This window comes from Taudactylus pleione, unplaced genomic scaffold, assembly GCF_031769625.1.
Source record: "Taudactylus pleione unplaced genomic scaffold, aTauple2 ptg000379l, whole genome shotgun sequence".
Lineage (NCBI taxonomy): Eukaryota > Metazoa > Chordata > Amphibia > Anura > Myobatrachidae > Taudactylus > Taudactylus pleione.
Window position 1 is genome coordinate 701,065 of NW_028284780.1, and position 24,507 is coordinate 725,571.

Here is a 24,507-nt window from a genome sequence, read left to right on the forward strand (position 1 = left end):
TTCAAAACCTTTGCTCAATACTTTGTTGATGCACCTTTGGCAGCAATTACAGCCTCAAGTCTTTTTGAATATGATGCCACAAACTTGGCACACCTATCTTTGGGCAGTTTCACCCATTCCTCTTTGCAGCACCTCTCGAGCTCCATAAGGTTGGATGGGAAGCGTCCGTGCACAGCCATTTTCAGATACCTCCAGAGATGTTCAATTGGATTCAAGTCTGGGCTCTGGCTGGGGCACTCAAGAACATTCAGAGTTGTCCTGAAGCCACTCCTTTGATATCTTGCTGTGTACTTACGGTCATTGTCCTGCTGAAAGATGAATTGTCGCCCCAGTCTGAGGTTAAGAGCGCTCTGGAGCACTCAGCCAGGATGTCTCTGTACATTACTGCATTCATCTTTCCCTCTATCCTGACTAGTCTCCCAGTTCCTGCCGCTGAAAAACATCCCCACAGCATGATGCTGCCACCACCGTGCTTCACTGTAGGGATGGTATTGGCCTGGTGATGAGCGGTGCCTGGTTTCCTCCAAACATAACGCCTGGCATTGAAGCCAAAGACTACAATCGTTGTCTCTCATGGTCTGAGAGTCCTTCAGGTGCATTTTGGCAAACTCCAGGCAGGCTGCCATGTGCTTTTTACTAAGGAGTTGCTTCCATCTGGCCACTCTACTATATAGGCCTGATTGGTGGATTGCTGCAGAGATGGTTGTCCTTCTGGAAGGTTCTCCTCGCTCCACAGAGGAATGCTGTAGCTCTGACAGAGTGGCCATCGGGTTCTTGGTCACCTCCGTGACCAGGGCCCTTCTCCCCCAATCGCTCAGTTTAGACGGCCGGCCAACTCTAGGAAGAGTCCTGGTGGTTCCGAACTTCTTCCATTTATGGATGATGGAGGCCACTGTGCTCATTGGGACCTTCTGTACCCTTCTCCAGATTTGTGCCTCAAGACAATCCTGTCTCGAAGGTCTACAGACAATTCCTTGGACTTCATGTTTGGTTTGTGCTCTGACATGCACTGCCAAGTGTGGGACCTTATATAGATGGGTGTATGCCTTTCAAAATCATGTCCAATCAACTGAATTTACCACACGTGGACTCCAATTAAGCTGTAGGAACATCTCAAGGATGATCAGTGGAAACAGGATGCACCTGAGCTCAATTTTGAGCTTCGTGGCAAAGGCCGTGAATACTTATGTACTTGTGATTTCTTAGTGGGGCTTTTTTTTTAATTAAATTTGCAAAAATCTCAAAAACTTTTTACACGTTGTCATTCTGGGGTATTGTCTAGATCATTGAAATCCAGAATAAAGCTTCTGAAATCTCCTTTACAGATGTGTTCTTGATTTTCTTGCCTCAATATGCCATGCAGCATGATATGCCTGGTGTGAGATCCCGTGCAACTCTGCTAGCGTTTTTTACTGAAAAAGCATCTAAGTCGCAATGCGATGAGACTAGGATGCATCGGGAGACTGTGCTGATTAATTTGACATGTGACACTTGTGTATCTGTGTGCAATTGAGTCTGTAAGTGGAACTTTGTGTGGAGAAAAGCTGCAGCCGTTGCCTCGTAGCACTTCACAGGCTAATTGAGAGACTCTGTCGCACACAAATATACAAGTATCACATATCAATTTAATCTGCACAGTCTCCTGGTGCGTCCTAGTCGCATCAAATTGCGACTTAGACACATTTTCGGGAAAAAAAGACGCAACATAGACGCCAGGCGCTGGCAGTGTCTTACGGGTCCAGGAGAGCCAAGAGGAACTGTTTAGCCCGACTTCATCAAATATGTGTGAGACATACACGCCTACCCTCACGGAAGTCGCGGTAAGCCCCCGGAAAGGTAGGCACTTCTCCTGCATTCTGCCCACTTCCTAGTGACGTGGGGAGAAATTTTAATTTTTTTTGCAGATCGGCAGGTCCGCGAATAGGGGGCGTGACCTAATGATGTCATTCTATGAGATTAGAGCAGTGGTTCCCACACTGTGCACCATGGCACCCTGGGTTGCCTTGGGACACTTGCAAGGGTGCCTCAGGTTGGTGGTCCAGCACCAAATAAAATTATTTATGGTCAATGTAATGTAAATATGTGAACACACAGAAGCGCAAACCTGTCCCCCACTACATAACTGACCCTAAGGATTAGATGTAATCACAATTTACTTCATATTACTGCTTTACTAAATTTTTTTTTTTTTTTTTCTGAATTTCTCAATAAACTTTTGGCTTAGGGGTGCCGTGAAAACAATGTTGATACACTATGGCGCCTTGGTTCAAAAAAGTTTGTGAACCACTAGATTAGCGTCATTAGTCTCCGCCACTTATATAAAAATGCGCTGTTCGCAGCAAATTACAGTGACGAGGCGGGGCTTAATGACGTGACCCGGCTGGTCCCATCCCCAACACCTCCCACCTGCTTCTCCTCCAAGTAAATGTCGGCAAGTATTCTCCGCAGTGGGACTTTACATCCTGATTATACTGCAGAAATACAGAGATCCGATGAGTTTCATTATGAACCCTTGTTGTAAATTTATGAATTAAGCCCTAATGGGGGTGGGTCTGTTAAGGGGGGCGGGGTCTGTGGATGGATGCGAGATACTCCCTCATAGGGCATGAAACTGTTGGCCTGATTCAGCAGTGCACGTTAGTGTTCGGGAATCTGCACAGGCACCAGACCCGTTCTACCCATGTGCAGAACAGGTCTGCGAGCCCGCACGAAAACTAGCAGCAGACTGTCAGTGATTGACAGTCTGCTGCTGTTTGTGGGCAGGGAGGGGACGGCGATACCTTCCATTTCCCAAAACTGGGGCGTGTCACCGTCGTTGCGGGGGAGGGAAGAAGCCAGTATCTCCAGCCTCTTCATGGCCTCTTCCTGTAAACTGCGGCGACCGGCTGCGGGACCCCATGGGTCACCGCAGCCTGCCAATGGTATGCAGATTAACTGATGCTACGTTGGACAAAGCTGCCCGGTTAAGTAATGCACAGGAGGCGTAATGCCTCCTGCTGCATTACCATAGCTGCAAGGGTCGCAATTGCAAAGCTGGCTGCAAGCAGCTTTGCAATTACGATCTTTACAGAATCAGGCCCCGAGTCTGAGGCAGTCACTGCCTTCCTTGCGTCTTTTTTGCTACATTTGCGTCTGCGTCTTTGTTATTGCCACTACAAAGCCCTTCCCTGGTGTACATCTATTCTTCTGAATGTGCAAAGATTGAGACGCAGGGAGATATCTTCAAGACAAACATGCAATATATTTGCTATACAACAACAATTTAAATAATCACCCATTAAGTGTATGGGTGTGGGGAGACATTTCTAAACTTTCTCCCAATATGAGTATGAAATGCATTTGAATCTATCTCCATTGCCTTCGACCACATTTGAGTGTTATTAATATTTTTTGCTGCCAAACTATTGTTTTACATTAAAATACGCTTATTATAAGCCACTTTTCTGATTAGAAACTGTTCTCTAAAGGGCAGACCTACCACCACAATGAGGTTGACCACCCCAGTATTTTATAAGAAGAAATAAAAGGTATATTTTAATATAAACCACATTTCTTTAACCGTTTTTAAAAAAAAAACTTAATGAATGCCCCAAAAAGGGAATTTCTTCTTCTTTAGCTACGGCTAAATATTCTTTACTATTGAGTGCTTTGAGAAACTATCCCGACTGCATGGGTCAACCTCTCTACAGAAGTCTTCTGTCTACTTGTGAAATCGATGCCATGTCGAGTTGCTGCACTTCGCCGTGCTAGAGGGGGTCCGACATGATACTAGGCATCTATCCCATGACTATTGGCACTTTTGTGTAGTGACCTACTGTATTTAATGCCATTTTAGTGTTCCTCTTTGCCAATAGCAAAACTCTAAAATCTAATTTTAGATGTTTTTACATTAGTTACTCTATTTTTGCCAGAAATCTCAATCTTAGGGATAGATTAAAAAGTAAAGATTAATGTTTTTTCCATATCCTCCAAACAATACACCCGACCAATGCAGCAAGAATCTGCAAGTGACACTTGACAATCTGTGGAGTCAATCCAATTATCCACGAATACACCGCAGGTGCGAGTTAACGCAGCAATAGCCGCACTTTACAGCAGCCTGAACTAGGGCAAAATTGAGTGAATTCGGGCTGAGAACAGGCCGCAAGGGGTGCGGAGATCAGTTTCCGGCGTTTTAATGCTGTGGCAGCAGCAACTCTCACCATTTGCAGGTAATTGGATTGGCCTTATAGTTGAATAATAATCAAATTATACATATGAATAAAAAGCCTCATACATAGGGGGAGATTTATCAAAGCTTGGAGAGAAAGAACCAACCAATCTGCTTCTAACTGTCGTTTTATAGGCTGTGTTTAAAAAATGACAGTAAGGAGCTGATTGGTACTTTCTCTCTCCAAGTTTTGATAAATCTCCCATGAGTGTATTATAACACAAAACAGTCCTTCCTTTTGTGTAATGAAAATAATAGGTGTAATTATCCTTTTCCAGAAGGAGGAAGAAGTAGAGTATCCAAAAGCCAGATGTTGTACTGGGATGTAGTCAGCAGCCCAATAGTCAGGATGCCAACGTTCACATTACTGACAGCAGCATCCCGGATGTCAGGTTCCAGACAGATTGCAGAGGTAAGTATTTTGGTTAGGGGGAGGGTTAATCTGGGTACACACTGGAGAGATGTGCAGACTATTTGGCCAAATCGGAACGATGGTGAATATCCTGCACTGTGTATGCATGATATGTGCGCTCTCACGGTCTCATGCAACGTCACCAGCTTTGATGTGCTGCACATGAAACCTGACAAGATTGCATGTGGGTCCATGCAGTGTAATGAAGGACAGAACTAGTGGTTGTTCAATACATCGTTCTGATGTGTACCCAGGATGGGTTGGGTATGGGATCCTGGCAGTCGGGAAACCATTGGTCAGAATACCGACTGCAGCATCTCGAAAGTTAGTATCCCGACATCCTTAAGTAAGGTAAGACTTACCCTTACCCCTAACTCTCCCTTCCTGGTGCCTAACCCTAACCTCCCTTTCGCCAGGTGCCTCACCCTAAGCTCCTAACTTAGTGCCTAAGCCTAATCCCCCGATACTTTCGAGATGCTGGCGGTCGAGATTCTGGTGTTGTGATCCCAACGTTGTCAGGATTCCGGCATTTGTATTTCGGCTATTGGCATCCTGCACACACATGGATACTGACTACATCACCCCAGGATCCGATATACATATCAGCTGGGTACACATCGCTCAGTGTGTACCCAGCTTTAGGGTTAGGGGGGAGAGTTAGAGTTAGGCTGCGGGAGGGGAAGGTTAGATTAGGCTCCTGAATGTGTTTCAGTACTGTGTACCTTTTTCAACAAGACTTCCTGTTGGAATTATCATTCAAAAGAAAAACTGCTGATTTGGAAAGGTGCCTTGATGGGTAAAATTATCCTTGCTTCAAATGTATACAAGAAAAGCCCAATTCTTTTCATTGCACAATGCGGTGGACAGATTTATGTTATAGTACACTATATTGTGTTTTTTTTTCCCCCACTTGTATAATAAGTTAATAATTTGTAAGGAAACTACCCACATTACTTTAGAAGGAATAAACACCAAAATGTTTAAGATTTTAGCTACCATTTTCTAGTCTGTACTAGATAAACGGTAACTATAATGTGATTGGTTGTATGGGCATCCCCTCCACTTTCCATTTTTATTATTATTGTTACAAATTTGTTTTATTTTATGAAAACATTATGTAGTCATGTAATAGTTTTATTAAATGGGTTTCTTCCGTTTAGAAAGCCATCCACTCCTTGTCCCAGATGCAATTCAGTGGCTGACCCTACCCATGACTGTCTCTCAGCCATTGCTTACTTGGTATTGAAACTGCAGCAAGCTCAGTTGTACAAGGGAACAAGGCATGTGGGCAGAAAGTATCTGGCTGGCTGTTTCACACCTGTCAATAACTGCTTTCAGTGCACACTATACGTCATGTTAACAATCATTTGAATATTACCTCTTGAAGTATGCATAGAAGTGCACACTTGCAGCAGTTCTGGGTGAGGTAGGGGAGTGTTACCAGGAAATGGATATTCCACCAGAAAGCTACCTGGGGAGAATTCTAAATCTGAAGGAGACCTCTGTATTTTAAGTAAGTTCTTTAAAGGTCAATTTGTCCTGAATTGGAGATTTTATATTGAGCAAATACTTTTAAATGGATTTCCCAATTACCATGTTCTAGCTAGCTAAATAATCTTATTATTATTTATTATTTTTTTTTCAACCTATAATATAAAGGTGAGTGTACCAAATATTCTTGATGTTTGACCTCTAGTCCTCAGAATGGTTTATAGATCCATATGCAAGTGTTTTATATATGTGTATATTAGTGTATACAGTAGGAGATTTCTGCAGTATTAAATAGATTAAACACCGTGGTCACAGATTACTAAAACAAAATTTTTGGTCCCCATTGCTTATCCATAGGTCTGGAATATGGCAAAATGAAGCTGAGCGGATCTGGTACGCTACAAATGCAAGAAAAATACACAAATGGTTGTAAGTAGCTTTGGACTTTTATTATTAAGTAGTTTATTACTTGGAACTTCTTCTCATGGGCAACGGGTTTCTTGGTTTCACTTGCATGATTGTCTTGATATTTAATGCAATGCTTTTTTAAAAGTATGGAAATTACATATACATTGTAACAACTCTTAATTCCCTGATTAAACCTCTTCCAATGACTGTTGTCCACTCTCCTCCTTTTGTGCAGCTGTATCGCCAAATGTCATGGGTTTTGGATTACCACTGTTAGCTTCTTGGGGATTTAGGGTTTACAGTACTGTCTAGAGTTATTACTCAAATTTATTTGCATAGTCCCAGCATATTGTGTAGTGGTTTATATTTGGAAATAAATGCATTAATAATGAGTCTGGGTATTAACAGATAAAAGTTAAGAGTGTCCTGCTAAATCTTATAATCTATATGGATCATAGGAGTTTGATACATGAGGTTAAGAGCAACATACTGCATTTTGGTCCAGCCAAAATACAAGGGTGAAAAATAGTTAGCTATATTGGTCTGGGGTTCAGATGGTCATTTGATTATAGGAAGAGAACACATGTAACTTTTGTGTGAACTGTGTAGAGGTGAGATAATTGAGAGATTACGAGAGGGTGTGGTTACTAACTTTAATAAACTTTCCTGAAGGGGTGACTTTTCAGGGAATGCATGGAGGCTAGAGGAAACTTGTGTGAGCTGTTATTCTGCATAATGGGCTGCAGCCTAAAATAATTCTATAAGTAGGAATGGCAGCAGGTGATGAGTGTGGATTAGAGAGACTAATCTTGAGCAGAGCAGAAGAGATAGGTTGGGAATAATTTTGAGACCAGTGAACAGGTTGTATGTTGGTGCAGTTTTGTGGATGGCTTTTTATGATCTTTAGAAGAATTTTATATTGGGTTCAATGAAGTATGCACAAATAATGTAGGGGCTAATAGAGTGTAGCATGGACAAAAATATGTTCTGAGAATATCCATCTAGCCATTGTGATCAAAATAGAATGTAGGGCTGACATTCTGTTGAGGGGAATACAGGTAAGGGAAATGAGAATAGTCAATGCGAGAGATATACCGACAGGATAAGTAAAAGCAAAGCAGCATAATGGCTTCATAAAAGTAGTAGTATAGTTAGAAAAGAGCTGAGGATTTACAACTGAAGTTTGTGTACTCCAACTAATAGAGGAAGTGGAGACTGCGTGTCCAGAAGTACTAAGGGGTCTATGTACTAAGCAGTTTTAAGTGTCAGAGTGAAAAGTGATGTCAGTGATAAGTGCCAGCCAATCAGCTTCCAACTGTCATCTCACAGGCTGTGTTTGAAAAATTACAGTTGGGAGCTGATTGGCTGGCACTTATCACAGACATCACTTTTCACTCTCTCACTTATCACTGCTTAGTACATAGACCTCTAAGGGGTCTATTTACTAAGTAGTGTTAGGAGACAGAGTGAAAAGTGATAAGTGCCAGCCAATCAGCTCCCAACTGTAATTTTTCAAACACAGCCTGTGAGATGGCAGTTGGGCGCTGATAGTAAAAAGTGATAAGGTGCCAGCCTATCAGCTCCCAACTGCCATCTCACAGGCTGTGTTTGAAAAATGACAGTTGGGAGCTGATTGGTTGCCACCTTATCACTGACTTATCACTTTTCACTCTGTCTCCTAACACTACTTAGTAAATAGACCCCTAACACTGAAAGAGCGATTTGATAAGTAAAATAAAAACCAGGATAGTATAGTGTCTTGGAGGCCTACATATTATAGAATAGTGGAAATTGGTGTCAAATGTAGCAGATGGCTTTCAGATTTGGCATTATTCAAATAATTGTTCACCTTTGTCAGGTCAGTCTCTTTGGAGTGTTATTAGCCTGTCTGATAAGGGTCCTTTAGGTTGTATGAGGAAAGCATGTGGAGTGAGTATAGGCATGCAAGGGAGTTGAGTGATGGTACAGCAATTTCAGAGAGTGTTTGTGTTTGAATTTAGTTATTTTTATAATAGGAGTAATCACTTTCTTCTTGAATAATGATGAAAAGAGACAAGCAGAGAGAGAGGCCTGACACACCTTATATGAATTTCCCCAACAAAGATTTTTCTTTGGAGTTCGCACACAAGGGCGTAGGAAAATCACCTGTACAAAGCATAGATAAAACTTTGTCCTGGCTTTTAAAAGCCCTTTCAGAATGTATTCTTAAAGCTTACCTGCAGCATTATATATGATGTACTCAGAGCCTTAACTAGATATTTTGGCACCCTGGGCCAGAAAGAACATTGGCGGGAGCCAGGCGCACCACTATCCTAACATGCATAGCAGCAGGCATCCGGCAATAGAGATTGCGGGGGCGGGTGAGCATGGCAGGTTCCGCCCCTAGAACTCACCCACCCTGTGGTACAGAACTGGCCGTACCACCCATCTTACAGCTCCTTATGTACTTAGAGCTCCATAATCATATTCTGACTTTTAATGCTTGTGAACTCAAGTCAAATTTGGGACAAAGCAAGTGGAGCGCATTTTCCAGACTATAACATTGCGCATTGAACTTTTTTGATATCTGTAATAATATGTAAACTCCAACTGAAAGTTCAGTAGTAAATCTAAATGTTCCTCCCTAGATGTCTGTTTCTCAGGCTGGTGCTACACCTGCTTTTTCTAAGTAATACATTTTTGCTGCTTTCAAATGCTTCGAACATTTTCTTTAGCATTTCTGATCTTTTTATTTTGCTAGAAAAAATGCTGCTTCAATACTTTAATAGCTTTTTACAGTTTTGACAGGCTAACGTTTTTAACATTCTTTGCATTAGGGTTGGATTTCAGTAGCTTTTAGTTTTTGTTTTTTTAAACTGCTAGATGAAACTGTTTCACGTATTGTTCGAAGGTTTAGAAAACCATAGGTCAGAGGTATTCAACATGTGGTCCCTGCAGCTGCTGTGGAACTACACATCCCAGCATACCATGCAAAACTATTGCATTGCATGCTAGGATGTATAGTCCCACAGCCACTGGAGGGCTGCATGTTGATTAGCCCTGCCATAGATGTTAGATAGAAAAATTAGCACTATTTTTATTCTGCTTCTCACTGAGACTAGAACCAGGGGCGGATTTGCCACAAAGTCACCAATGCAGCTGTCTAGGGCCCGGCAGGTTCCAGAGGGCCTGTGGCCGGATCCCACAAAATCCATCCCATGGCTGACTTCAAGTTGCAGCTGTAAATGTTTTACAGAGGTTCAGTAATTGGGCTCAGACCAGTATTAATACTAATACTGGCCCTGGGTTCCGTTACTATTGCCTCTGTAAAACATTCCTACTGTAGAGGAGCACTGTACACAATGTGTCTGTAAATAGGCTCATATGGAGTGCATGTCTGGTGAGGGGATTATAGGCGGGACAGATGTGTTATTGGGACTCAAGACTGCCTGTGAGTCATGCTCCGTTTCACTACACTCTGTGCGGGGGTTTCTGTGCAAATCCCCCTCCTAGCTCCATCACCAGGGCAATCAAAGGAAAAGAGACTGGGGGAGGAGGCTGCTAACTCTCCGTGGCTGCGCTGCAGTGTTGGAAATACTTCCTCCGGAGATGTGGGTACGTGGCCTCTAGGGCAGTGATATCCGCAAGTTACTGAGTGTGGGGGGTTATTATACTATGCGGTGGCGGCAGATGATGGGGGGGGGGGTTAATGTGCTCCTGATCGTGCATTGCCTCCATTACGTCTGATCTACTACATACTCACAGTATTTTTTTTTGCTGGGTAGGTTGTCTACCAGGTGTTTGTTTAGGCATATCTGCCAACTGTCCCACTGTTCAGGTACTGTCTCGCCTTTCCTCCCATGGGCCACAGTGTCCTGCGATGGAGAAAGTTGAGGGAATTAACTCTCACCACTTCTCTGCTATTTAGATGCCGTGCGCATCCGCACGGCATCTGCTCACTGTGCAGGGAGAGCCTGGGTGCAGTCCAGCATTTATGGGAGTGCTTGCCCCCAGAGTGATGAAAAGGCAGGAGTTCTGCGAGGCAATACCCCCTTTTCGGCACGTGCGCGGTGGTCCTGATCCTAAACTTCGCAATGTTGGGAGGTATGGTTTAGGGTTGAATTTATGGGTGGGGTTCCAGGCACCCTGCAAGCCACAAGCAGGTGTTGTGAGACAGTGACTGTTTCGCTCACAGGGTCCTGTGCTGCAGCACTGCTCGCACACTGCTAGTTACGCCCCTGCTTGATTTTTCCGGACTTGGGGTGTCTGGGATCACTGAACTGTTTCTTGGCTCTACTCCGTATACATTGAAAATGACAATGCGGCACGTTTCCTCCTCGAATGCCAGCAGTGCACGCTGACCCTAAAGCCCACCGTTTAGGGGATTTCTGCATTAAGATACCCATAGGCAACACCATCTATAAAAGGTGTTGCCCATTGGAAGCAAGCTCTGGAAAATGAAACTTCACATCACAACCCCATAGAAGTCTATGGTGGTGGAGGAGAGGAGGTTCAAGTTCATGATCTGCTGACCAGAGGAGTGACAGGTAAGTTACAGTCACTGTTTTGTTACAGTGTCACAATGCAAGTCATGCTAGCCTAGCCTGCAGACAGCACCCAATAAATTATTATATATAGCCTGCCGGACCTGCCTGTGCATACTGTATGCTGCCTTTGTGTGAGGTATTATGCCATAGTAAGGGGGAACAGATGCTGTAGGGGTAATATTACATGGGGTTGGGGGGAGGTCTATGTTGGGTAATATGGAGGATATAATCATGTAGTGTGTCAGGGGGAATGGTGGTCTGTTCATTAGTCTTGTAAGAAAATGTCCTGAGATATTCCCAAACAAAATGATAGCAACAGTACTGTAGTTTTGGCCATGCCCACTGTCTGGGAATCTGAAAAAGGTGGTAACACTGCCAGATGGACTCTTTCTTCTCATTTGGAGTGTGATACCTTGAGTTGTTGGTGATGGGCTAGCAGTTAGCCCTCATCTAGGCCTGTTTGGTATTTGGGTGTAGACCGTTAATGAGTTCTGGCCATTCTTCCTTTACCCCCATACCTCTCTAATTTTCTAATTTAAGAAAATGCTGACCCTTTTCTCTTCCATTCTTGTTTCCTGTGTCGTTATTTTAGATCAGTAGCTTTTTGTTCATTGCTGGATAGTTTTGTCCTTTTTTAAAGCTGTAATGGTGCTGCCAAACTTCACATGCTTGTCATAAGTCATCCCCGGCAATTGGTAGTGCCCATCCCATTAAACTCCTGCACTTCGGTATAGCAGTTGTTGACCTTTTTGTCCTGAATTCGGAGCTTCTTCTGTGGGAGACATTGGATCTAATATGACGACTGAAATGACTGTGAGCTCTGTATTTGGCCCAGTACTGTGACCATCCAGTCAAGAGCCAGCAGTCATTTAATTCAGTGTGTTGGGGTCCTCCTCTCCACTTGTGGTTCCCAATATGTCCGTATGATCTGCATCACACATGCAGGAGAGAGGTTCTCATGGGCTGGACCAAACAGGAAGAGGGCTCTTTAAAATGTGGATACACATAAAGGGGATCTTGCCTGACTATATATAATAATCATCATCATAATCATCATCGAACAGTGCTCTTACTGGGCAAATGTCATTTTAATAATTGGAAATTTCTTGCTTGGCTTTAACAAACTAGAACAGTTCTTTAGCGGATCTCTGACGTGAATAGCCTTGTTTTATTCAACACAAAGCATATGTTTGTATAATATTGCTTAAATATGTCCCTTTTAAAGTTTTGTTTTAATTCACAATACTTCTCGCCATTCCTGCTTCTCTATAAAAATCTGACTTAATAGCATCCTTTTAGATGTCTCTATGAGTTAATATTGTTCATGTGTTAATTAACCCTTCTTATGTCTGAATGGAGATGAAAATATTACCTTGCTGTCATTTTGATGGTAAAGGTTTAAATTGCATTTCAGCCCGTCAGGAACCTACACGTCTCCAGTGTCTGCAAAAATCCTGCACTGCAGAACCCCCTGCAAGTGGCCAAGCACAGTAAATCAGGCTGAAGGAACCCATTGTCCACAGGCTCCGCTTCTCTCAACACCTGCTGAGCTCTATTAACACTAAAGTGTTTATGCCTCTGTGTAGTATTTTATACCTCTGTGTAGTATTTACTATATACATTAAGCTACACTACAAATATATTATAAATTGAGAATTTTCAGTCTCTACTGCTATAATAATATTGTGTGTGTGTGGGGGGGGGTTATTAACATTCTATATTCATAAATCTGTATTCTGCTAATTTTGTGTTGCAATTATTAATGTAACAAAGTAATAAGTCGTGGTCTCTTCCTCATCTTGGTCTGTATGTTTACATACAGTATTATGTATGTTTCCATGCAGGATCTTTGCATTACTCTGGATTTGTGAAGCTTCAATTTGTACAATCTGTGTGGTCAGTTCAGCTGTCTCCCAGGGTGCATTACAGGGGCAGATGCAGTTCTTATTCTTGCCAGATTATCCGTGTGACAGCCAGTGTTAGAGGATTATATATAAAATACAAATGTTTGCTAAAAGAACAAACCTGATCTATTAAAGTATGTGTAATTGGGACAACAGAATATATATTTGAGGTAAACGAGAAATTATTCAGTGATATGCTGACATGGTTGCATCAGTATGTAAATTTGCTGAGCATATTAACTGCGTGTGTATGTGTGTGTGTGTGTCTGTAAATATATATATATATATCTCTCTCTATCAAGGATCACAAAAGCGGCATATGGAGTGATGACTTGGATGGTCCGGTGCCTGCCAATGTAAGCATGAATCCTCATGACCACACATCCATAAAAGACAAGTCGCGGCGGCACTCGGGAACAAATTGACAAACACTGCTTGTTTAAGCCGTTTCAATGCTCTTATTGTATTTTCGTCAGGGTGTGAAGTGACTTCATATATATAATATAGTGTGTGTGTAAGGAATATACACACACACACACACTAGCGACCTGCCCTGGCTTCGCACGGGAGCAATTTTATCGCACCACAGCATCTCATAACAACCTATGTCATGTCACCAGTCTGCTGCATCTCACCACAGCCTTCTGCTTCTTAAGCTGGCCATACACCAGACCAACTTTCCTCCAACCATCCAACTAGTTTGTTGGTTGGAATGAAAATCCGGTGATGTATGGGAGCAAATGACAATCAGTAGTTTGCGCCCAAACACCAGAAAGCACAAAAAAGGCCATTCAGGCAAGTTGTCTAAACAACAGCTTTCGTCCGTTTTCCGGTGTTTGGGAGCAAATGGCTGATTGTCAATTACTCCCATACATTACTGGATTATCATTCCAAACAACCAACTAGTTGCATGATTGGAGGAAAGTTGGTCTGGTGTATGGCCAGCTGTACTCCTGCCCCCTGCATCACACAACAGCCTCCTGCTACTCATTACTGCCCCCTGCATTTTACCAGAGCATCCTATATTTCACCACAGCCACTTGCATCTCACCACATGCCCTTTCTTATCACAACCTCCTGATCACACCACAGGCCTCTGCATCTTACCACAACCCCCTGCTTCTCACTCATGCCCGCAGTCGGCATCTTACCAGTGTCACCACAACCCCTACAGCTGGCTGAGGCCCGGCCACTGGGATGTGCTAGGAATGGATTCCATTTTGAAAGTTAGAAAAACCCTCATTGAAATCTCCCATAATGCCATGGTTAATTAAATATGCAAGCTGAATATCATATGCCAACACATCAGGCAAACACTGCACCATTTAATATTCCAACATGTACAACACAAGCTGATTCCAATATACAACAATACCATCCTACAACAGACCTCATCCAGTACCCACTAGACCGTGGGGAGGGGGAAGGGCCGAAGCACATGTTCTTCCTTTGTTTGCAAGCCTCATGATCCCTAGGCAAACTGCATTAAGAAAACTCCCATAATACACTCCATTTTGAAAGTAAGAAAACTTGCATAATGTTGTAACTTCTGTAAATCATATATCCATTAATGATCATAATTATAATACCTATAACAACCTATTTGTACTATACAACACCAAAACTGGGTAGAATTATAACTATGATCACAAGACTAGTAATTCACAACTTCCATTGAAACAAGCACATGATTCAATGGGGAAACGTGGAGCACATGGAATTTCCTTTGTTCACACCACATGGAGGTAGCCATCTTTAACAAACTGCAGACTACCTTCCTCACTGTAATTAGTACTTATACCAAATCTATTTGAACTATAAAATCCCCAAACTATAATACATAACTTCACAATACTATCACAATATGGCTCGCAATCCACAACTCCCATGGAACCACAACCACTAGCTGAATTCAACCTGAAATATTCACATTCCATACTACAATATTTCAACCAGATTCCATTATATAATGTTTCAGAAAGTATAAACTACTAAACAGTGTACATTACTTATAAACTTATTACAATGTAATTGACCACTACCGAATTACGGGTTCCTTCATCACCAGCTGATATCAAACAATTATATATCTACAGATTGCAATATTTTACCCAATTTTCATCTTAATCTTAACTACACAATGTTACAGTCAGACCACAAGAATACAACACACATTAAACCTATATCTCTCAGACTATGCTATTGTTCAAGCACATGGGAAGGAAGGGGGAAAGAGTATACCTATAAACTTAATATATATATATTACAGCCAGCCATATGTATAAAACTGAACCCAAATCACTGCAAACTTTTACATATTGTCTACTACAGATTAACACAAACTAAGGCATAACCAAAGCATTACAGCTTGATAACCTGGCTGTTAACAAAGATTTCACTATGAACCACAATATTAATCACTACATAAATCACTACAAACTATACTAACTACTTAATACATAAGCCATATCCCTTAAAAACACATGATTTCTACATCTTGCCTGTAAGCCATGTGTGGTAGGAGAGACAGTATACTTAGCCTCCAGGTAGATAAACAGCCAGTTTCTCCATGTCTCTAAGAGATGGAGGTTGCATCTTCCTAGTCTGGTTGCCACAGTCAGAGTGACCATGTCCTTCAGTTAGTATAATTGAGATCTGGAGTCTCTTTGTGAACCCAACTCCGCCTTGAACACACCTGATAGGTATGTTCAAAAAGGGGGTGTTTCAATCCTGTCCCAACAGTGAGTCAGCTGTGTGTTTTGATTTTACCAGCCTCCCACCTGCAAGGTGTCGTACCGAAACAAAGGCATCCCAAACCTTATTGTGTTATCTAGAGCCTCAGACAGGAAGTGGTCTATAATGTGTGAACTAAGGCTCTAGCTAAGTCTGTTCATATGCTAATGTGGACCCTGATAAACTTGTTTTGTGACCTGACTCTCTCTCTGGAATATGTGAATTACATATATAGATAGAGATAGATAGATATATATATATAAATATATATATATATATATATATATATATAGAGATAGATATATATATATATAGAGATAGAGATAGATATATATATATTGGATTCTAGTTGTATGAGGAATTATTATTGATTTTAATATACACACTGTAACAAGGAGGATCATGGATGAGAAATTTGTATTGCAGCTACTGTAAGCTTTATCAGCAGCATGGGGCTCTTGTGCATATTTCCGCAGCCTCTATGCGCATGCCTCCCTAGCTGACGAACATGGCGAAGAGCAATGTCCTCATTGCATAATGTACCCTATTTTTTTCTAAGCTTCCTCGCCGTGGTGCCCCTGTCCGAGAACAACGCAGATTTCCATGGGAGGTGACTCCTGTTCACGGATGGAGCACTTCACGGTGGAAGAGTGGTGGCCGGAGTCCACCTGCAGGTTCAGCGTAGGGATGGACGTCTGAATCCGATGATTACTAACATCAATGTTTTTGTTCCGATGGTAGTGTTTGTACAGTTTGATGGTGGCGGTCCAATGTTTGCCATCATTGAATGGAAATCATTCGATGGTGGTTTGTTTTTATTAAATTTGTGATAAATATGCCTCCCCTTTCTCCTTCCTGGCTTACTGTGACTGCATCAGGGCATCTTCATGGGTTCATTGGAGGCTGTCTCTCACTCTTTCTGCCTCAGAAGTGACCCTGCTCACTCCCTGGCTCCCTCCCCTCCCTTGGTTGCTGCTAAGCAACAGGGCACATTGCTAGCTCTGATTGGATCTCACTTTGCTTTGTCAGCACCATGGACAGCTACTCTACTTCAGCTTAGTGTAAGATTAGTTTTTATATTTTTATATATAAAATATATTGCAGAAATGCCGGCACTCCAATGTTTGTTTCAAATTATTGTGTCTGGTGCCCTCCACTTACCATTCCCCTGCAGGAACGGAATACATATATTGCAGTTACAGCGGCACTCAGGGGTGCCGGACTATAGATTGTCAACCTTTTTACTGTCTATGTCTAGACCAGCACCAGATTTTAGATAGTCAATAGGGTCGACTGGACAAAAGGTCAACACACTAAAGATCGACATGAAAATGGTCTGCACCAAAAATGGTCAACACATGATTTTTTTGTTGGTTAGGGATAGGTTTAGGGTTAGGCATACACTGGAGGGTTAGGCATTTACCTCGATGGTTAGAGTTAGGCACTAGAAGGGATGGTTAGGGTCAGGCACCTACTCCGACGATTGGGGTTAGGCACCAGAGGGAGGGTTAGGGTGAAGATTAGGAAAAAAGACAACCATTTCATGTTGACAATTTGTTCCTGTCAACCTTCTTACATGTCGACCTTCTTACACATTAACATTTAGTGTGTCGACCTTTTATCCAAGTCGACGTATTGACTGTCTAACATCTGATGTCTATCTAGACATTGTCTACCTTTTTACTTTTTATCTGTTAATCCACTCCCGGCACACAGCGCGGCTTGAAAAATAACAGAGCTGGAGTTAAATGTTTAACAACTTTTCAGAACTCTTATTACCGGTAATCTGATGAAAGGACCGCTAATAAGAGTTCTGAGACGTTGTCTATTTTTTAACTCCAGCTCTTTGTTGATTTCATGCTGTCCTTCATACCGCTGTAACTGCCAAAATATATATGTGTGTGTGTGTATATATATATATATATATATATATATATATATGGCTTAGCTGTACATTAGTGACCAGAATGTCATAAAAACAAAACACTCACAATGTATATTTATTTATAGATGTAAATGTTATTGCCATTTTTACATAGTCACAGAACATTAAAGAAATATGCAGTGAGACAACACAGACCATGTAGAGAAATGTGTAAATGACCATTAAAACCCGCATTGGAGTATTGTTAGGCATATCGGCATTGTAAATAGATGATGCAAATAGACCCACTTAGGGCTGTTGCTCAATGAGTGCTATGTCGCTTAGCTCATCTTGCGTAAATTCCAACTACGCATGCCCTGAACAGTGGGTGCATGGCTATGCACCAGTGTAGATTTGCGGGATGTAGTTATGGGTCTCAATACCGACATTCGAATCCTGACAAGGGACTTAAGATAGGCGTTGAAATACTGACGCTTATCTTAATCCCAACACCGGAACGCCGGGGAGGAGGTTAGGGTTAGGCACCCCAAGGGGGGAGGGTTAGGCTTATGCACCCCCCCTCCCAGGGAGGGTTAGGTTTAGGGTCCGGTAATGGGGGTTAGGCACGCCTGGGAGGAGGTTAGGGTTAGGCTGTAAGAGGGGAGGTTAGGGTTTAATCACCACTAAGTTAGGGTGGGGAGTCAGGGGTAGGGATAGCGTACTAACCTCTACTAACTAAGTGTTGGGGTTAGGCATTAGGTGGAGAGTTAGGATTAGGCTGCGGGGTGAGAGTGTTAGGCTGTGGGGTGGAGGAGTTAGGCTGGGGAGAGGGAGGGTTAGGAGTTAGTGTATGGTTACGTACCTTTGGGCATCGGGATTTTGACTGTCGGGATGACGCTGTCTGTGTTCTGATTGACGGCATCCCGATAGCCGGAATCCCGTACCCAACCCTTACCACTAAAGCCTGAGTGGGCAGAATGGAGGTATTATTACTTCATTCATAGGCCAATAACTGTAATGGCTTGTTCACGCAATTTTGAACACATTACTACAGGGAACAAGATACTCCTTTGAAAGAATCGTGGTAAGTAACTGGTACAAATAGTTCGATGATGGTTGCTGACACTAGTAAACCGCTTGTGATTGATTATTTACAAATGCTTCAACAGTATGTGGCCCAGAAGTTGATTGACAGCATGCCAGGGCGAATTGCAGAGGTCTTGAAAAAGAAGGGTCAACACTGCAAATATTGACTCTCTGCATAAACTTAATGTAATTTACAATAAAAGCCTTTGACAAAAAGGTCTAAAACCACTGAAGCAGCAAACTTTGTGAAAACCAATACTTGTCATTCTCAACTTTTATCCATGGTTGTACATGAGATTAAGATTTGTTTCTGCTGTATTAGGTGGGGTACACATTTGTCGATAAATTGGACGATTTTTCATTTTTAGGCAAATTGGAACGACCTATTGTCCAAATCGCATAGTGTGTATGCTCAATCGTGCGTTCACATAAGTCGTTCATTGCACCTTCACATCTGATGTGCTGTACGTCATATGGGAAGATGTCATGAATGCTGTGGTGCACATTGTGCAGTATGTATGCTCAACCGAAGACCACAAGATCTATTGGTCCAATCTTTCCTCTGAAGAGGTCACCTGAACTGCCAGTGATCTATAATTCCTATTCAGTTAAAGCGGCATCCCAGCATCTCTAGTACAATGTGAGAGGCTTTTCTCTGCATCTGCAATGCATATAATACGCCAAATGTAAAGACAAATATGGTGCGCTACACTGAGTCTGGACAGTTATTCTTGATGATGTTTTGTCCATTCATTGGCACTTTTCAATTGCTGGGCATACACATAATATATGGCAACTGTCAAAAACAGTCAGCCAAATTTCTGAGACTTTCCTTTTTGTCCCTATTTGTCCTATGATGGCATCAAGATTGACAGCAATGTGTGCCAGTTTTAAGGACTACAATTAGCACTCTATACATTTGCTTTGATAACAAGCTGGCAGTGCATCCCTTTCCATATTCTTTCAGCTTTACAGTTTTCCTTAAACCCTCAATACACTAGAAAAACATTTGCCTTTAGAGAAAATGTGCTAGAATTTGAACGTACGTTTGTTGTGGAACATCTAAGACTAGAACGCCTCTGTTTTTGTACACTGTATCTTCAAAGGCATAAAATAATAATCCATTATCATTGCAACATAATCATTCCTTCCCCTAGATAGTCATGTCGATGGTGGAGTTGAATTGCCATGAAGTGTGTGATTAGGCTGCCCCTACAACTCATTGGTATCTGGTGGTCCCATTAGAGGTGCTATAGAGCAATGTGTTCAGAGTGTCAGGATCCCAGTGCACTGGCTGGAATTATAGGTGGCATGTGACTGAGCTCTGCAGACCTGCAATGAAGATCTTGCTGTCACTTCAGTATGGTATTACCAATGGTTCTTTCAAACGTTCTTACACCTGATCCACGTGAGTTGCATTATCAAATCCTCAAAGGTTCCTGGAGAAGGGCTTGTGATGTTGACTGTAATGCAGGGGAGGTTGGGTTATGGAGTATATTTTAGCCTACTGTACATGGATTTTGCGTCATAGTACTAAGAAAAATACACAAATGAATTTTGATTGAACTGTAAATTGCCATATTTGTATAGGATATTATATTTTTGTCCCCTGATTGTACAAATTGTGATAGAAAGCCATTTTGATGGTCTCATTACTTTTAGCAAATGATGGTGTTAGTCTGCATGTTAATAGATGGTTATCAAAAGTAAGTGCATTCATTAACTTGTCGCTGGTCTTGGAAATCTAGGAATCAATATGTATGCAATATATCCAAGCCTACAAGCAAAAGCATAACAGCTGTTATTCTTCCTACTGGAAAGTTAACCTTCACAGTGAAGTTTGAAAACCTGCAGTCTTTTGCCTCATTTAAACTGGACCGCTTCAGAAGTTTAAAGCGGCATGAAAGGGCTATATCTGAAATAGAAGGTTATTTCTCTCCTCTTACAGTTACTACAGGGCAGTGTGAAACTGGTTTCACCTGAAATCTAAGTATTTGAATAATATTCTAAAATTGCAGCTGAAATCAGCATGGACACATAACATTCATCAGCTGTGTGTTTTTCTGCGAGGCCCATTAAGTGCCTGTGTAGTTTCAACAAATTAAAGACATGACTGTAATGTTAAAATAGGGGCATTAAGCATGATTTCTCCTTTAGAGAATTAATTAGCCTGTTCTTTGTTTTTTTGATATAAGGGACCAGAAGTGAATTGCCGTACACCACTCAAGTCCTCAGATCGCACACCGGTCGAACAGCACTGGTGTTTGGAAGGGATGCAGTCAGGAAGCCGACGGTCGAAATGCCGACCGCCCGCTTCCCGATTGTCAAATCCCGGCAGGGTACTGATGACAGGCATCGAAATCCTGATGCCTGTCATTAGACCTATGCCGGGAGAACGCCGCCCGGCATATCGAACGAGGGATAGGGTTAGTATTACTTACCGAAATTCGCTGTCGGGATCTTCACCCCTGCTGGGCTTCCAGCCTCGGGATTTGTACCGCCGGCCATACTGTACCATTAGGAGTACTAGTGTAACTTGCTGTTCTAGTGTAAATATCTCATTATCAGTGCTCTTGAGATGCATTTAAAGAGAGCTTGGTTATTCTGAATTCATGCGGCTTCTTCCTCCATCTTGGGGTATTCTGAGAGCAGAAGCTTTAACTGTTTGGTGCCTGGTCTTCCAACCATAATATCCCCATGGTATCCCTATGGACCTCGAAGAAAAGGATTTATCTAGGCAAGTCTACCATAACTCTATATTATATGATGTACCGCAGCCCAGTATCCCCTCCAGCAGGAAGACGGAACCCCGTTGAGCGAGCTCCCCATACCTCAAGCACTGAGAGTGGGCAGTAAACATTGCCCGCAGCCAAGACTGAGTCCAATAGCTGTGGCTCTTAGGCGGAATGCTGTTCTTTCCCTGAGGAATGTAAAGCTGCTGCATCTAGGGCAGAGTTCCAGGCTGCAGAGCCGAGTGTTGTCCCCCCCCCCCCCCCCCCTGTGTACTGGAAGTTTAGTTCCCAGCACCTCAGGGCTGTGTTTGCTGACCGCTGGGCACAGTATATAAAAACAGAATTTACTATATTCAGGGTTTAATAAAATATATAACATTTACTTTACAAAATGTGTGCAGCACTGAGCTGGGGAAACAGGACCCATGCTACAGGTGTAAAGCCATGACGTATGTGCTTTTATAAATGTGATTTAAAGTACAATTGCACCAACTTTTACCTGAGGGTCCAGGGGGATTTGGAGCTCTCTGGGGGCTCCTGGGTCCCCCTCCCAGGTAAATGGAATGCCTTTTCCTCTGCAGCCTCATAGTTTAAAGTGGTATGGGGAAGTGTAGAGAGAACTGGCCAATGCAACCAGCTAATTTCTTGGAGCTACAAAGAGCTCACACTCTGTGACCAGGAAACTGCTGGCTGGGGATCTTGTCTGCTTGTCCCTAGAGCCCAGATCCAGGTAGAGGAGATGGCATAGTCCCCTAGCAGAACCCTGGAAGTAAGCTTTGGATGGAACCACCCCCCTCCTCTAGACATGCTGGCACCTGGCTGTTGACTATCTGCCCAGGTGGGCTCAGGCACAGGGGTGACCACTCCCCACTTCCCATAAGAGACCATTCTAACTCTGTGCATAAGGAATCGGTATGATTTACCGCCGGACGCATGTCCGGCAGTTGGAATCCCGACAGTGGCTGCCCGACATGGGTGAAAATCCCGATCGTCCCTAAGGTAAGTATTGACTAACCTAATTCCTGTGCCTAACCCTAACCTTCCCCCCCAGTGCCTAAACCTAACCGCCCTTCCCTGCCGCCTAAAACCGAAGTCCCCCGGGGGGGTGCCTAACCCTAAACCCCCCTTCCCCTAGCCTAACCCTAACCTCCTGGGGGGGTTGCCTAACCCTAAGTCCCCCCGGGAGCCCAAAACCTAGACACTTGCTGGATATGACTGTCGGGAACCCGGCTGTCAGGATTAGGTCCGCCGGCTTCCCGACTGCATACCGTGCATACACACAGCACATGCACTTAGCGTGATTGGTTATAGGACCAAGGGCCGTCTTACCCCCTGTGGCACCATTTGCAAAGGGAAGTATCTTTTTCAAGACATTGAACCTTTAGAACGTCTGCATCTGTATCCTGTGACAAACAGAATAGTGCAAAATGCGGCTGTTCTGCATTGAGCCCAGTATCTCCAAGCTAAAGCCCTCTACCAGCTACACTGCAGAGACTGGTCCATTGTTGGGGACCAGTGGGAATCAGTCAACACCAACCAGGAGGTGTTGCAGCAGCATGTCCACACATACCCAGAAGTAGGCAGTTCCGATGGTAGTAGCCTGTGTGGAAGCAAGTGGCAGTGATAAGAGCTTGGTGGTGGCAACATTAACAGCCCACTACGCAGTGGAAGGAGTCAGTAACAGGCTTTAACTGACAGAGAGAATCCTTAATATTCCAACATCCAATGGGATCAAAAATAATCTCTGATCGCCTGGCCAGGTAGAGTCCATCTGGTCACAGGTACCCTGTTTATTACTGATTAAAAAAAAATTGAGAATTGGGATTCAAATATCATGCATATAATGTGTCCTGGTTTAAATGGAAATAATGTTTAGAGCCGTGGGATGAAAGAAACTTTATCCAGTAACCCTTCGATTCATTTGAATGTGCTGTTTAAACCAAAAATTCTCTTGTGCAGACAGACTGCTGATTAGGGTTTTTCAAGATAGATGAGTCTCTGTTTGGAAAGGCTTGCTTTTATTACTACAGCAACATCAGATGATGGAGTAGATGTTTGATAGCCCCAGGCCAAATTTCCACGCATTGCGAAGAGCTGCCGGTCGAAGATTTGTGTTGTCAGTCTTGGAACTGAAATCTCTCCTTTCTCCCTGCATTATTACATCTACATCTAGTGCCTGACTCAATAACAAATCTCATTTCCTTCAGGTAACTTTCTTTTTTAATAATTGACAATTTTATAAACCTTTTTATTGCCTTTTTTTTTTTTTACCTACAAGGAAATCTGATAGCAATCTACATATTAGGGCTGTAATGTATAGTATTCACTACAGGTTCCCAAGGAGACCTAGTAGCTGGAATTTAGTATTGACTTTCTACGAGCAGTTGGGTCATTTTGAAGTGGTTGACACAGAAATGTTTTAAGAAAACTTGGACTACCGTGGGTCTCTGAGGACTGGAGATTGCATGATATAATCTGCATAGTATTTTCATTAATGATGTTACACTTCAGCAGATGTGTTTTGTTTTTTTATATGTACCCCACAGTACTATTTATTTATTATTGAAAAGTGTACTTGCTGTAGAATGTTTAAGCTCACTAGCTAAATTGTCCATTTTGTGCTGTCTTGAGACTATTTTAATATACCAATCTCAAATACAGGTCCAAAGTATAGTGCAGGCTGTCCAATAAATGGAGTTACATGTAAAGTGGTCATTTTTATGAAGCTTTGCCCAGTGATGCTTTTGGTCTGACCTGGGTCAGAGACTAAAAGGATAAAACCTTAGACTATTATTATATAGAGAGATGTACACATATATACTGTATGTTCAAAACAGTAAAGAGGACTACTAATGCAGATAATAGTGTATTAAAATAAAATAACAATAACCTGCAAGTGACTTACCTTCAAAAATATATGGCAGCTGAGGCTGTGTATGGAAGGTTATGATGCATACATGCCTACTCTCCCTGAAGTCGCGAGAGGCTCCCGATTTTACGGGTAATCTGACCCCTGAAAGAGAAACCTATCTCCCGCATCCCGCCCACTTCCTAGATGGGGAGATTTTAGGACAAATTTGCGGGTCCGTATGCAGGGGGCGAAGCTAAATGATGTGAATCGTGTCATTTAACCCCACCCCC

General features: G+C 42.6%; 1 protein-coding gene across 8 annotated transcripts in view; it reads left to right on the plus strand.

Annotated features, from left to right (window-relative positions):
• The window catches only part of KAZN (kazrin, periplakin interacting protein), a 432,464-nt gene that overhangs the window by 165,400 nt on the left and 242,557 nt on the right, over window positions 1-24,507 (plus strand). For 6 of the 8 annotated variants that reach the window (XM_088445398.1, XM_088445397.1, XM_088445396.1 and 3 more), the window contains one exon: window positions 6,471-6,542. The exons of the other annotated variants lie outside the window; for them this stretch is intronic. In XM_088445398.1, the coding sequence (XP_088301524.1) occupies window positions 6,471-6,542 (72 nt within the window). The remainder of the gene's footprint in view (window positions 1-6,470; window positions 6,543-24,507) is intronic. 8 annotated transcript variants of the gene reach the window in all.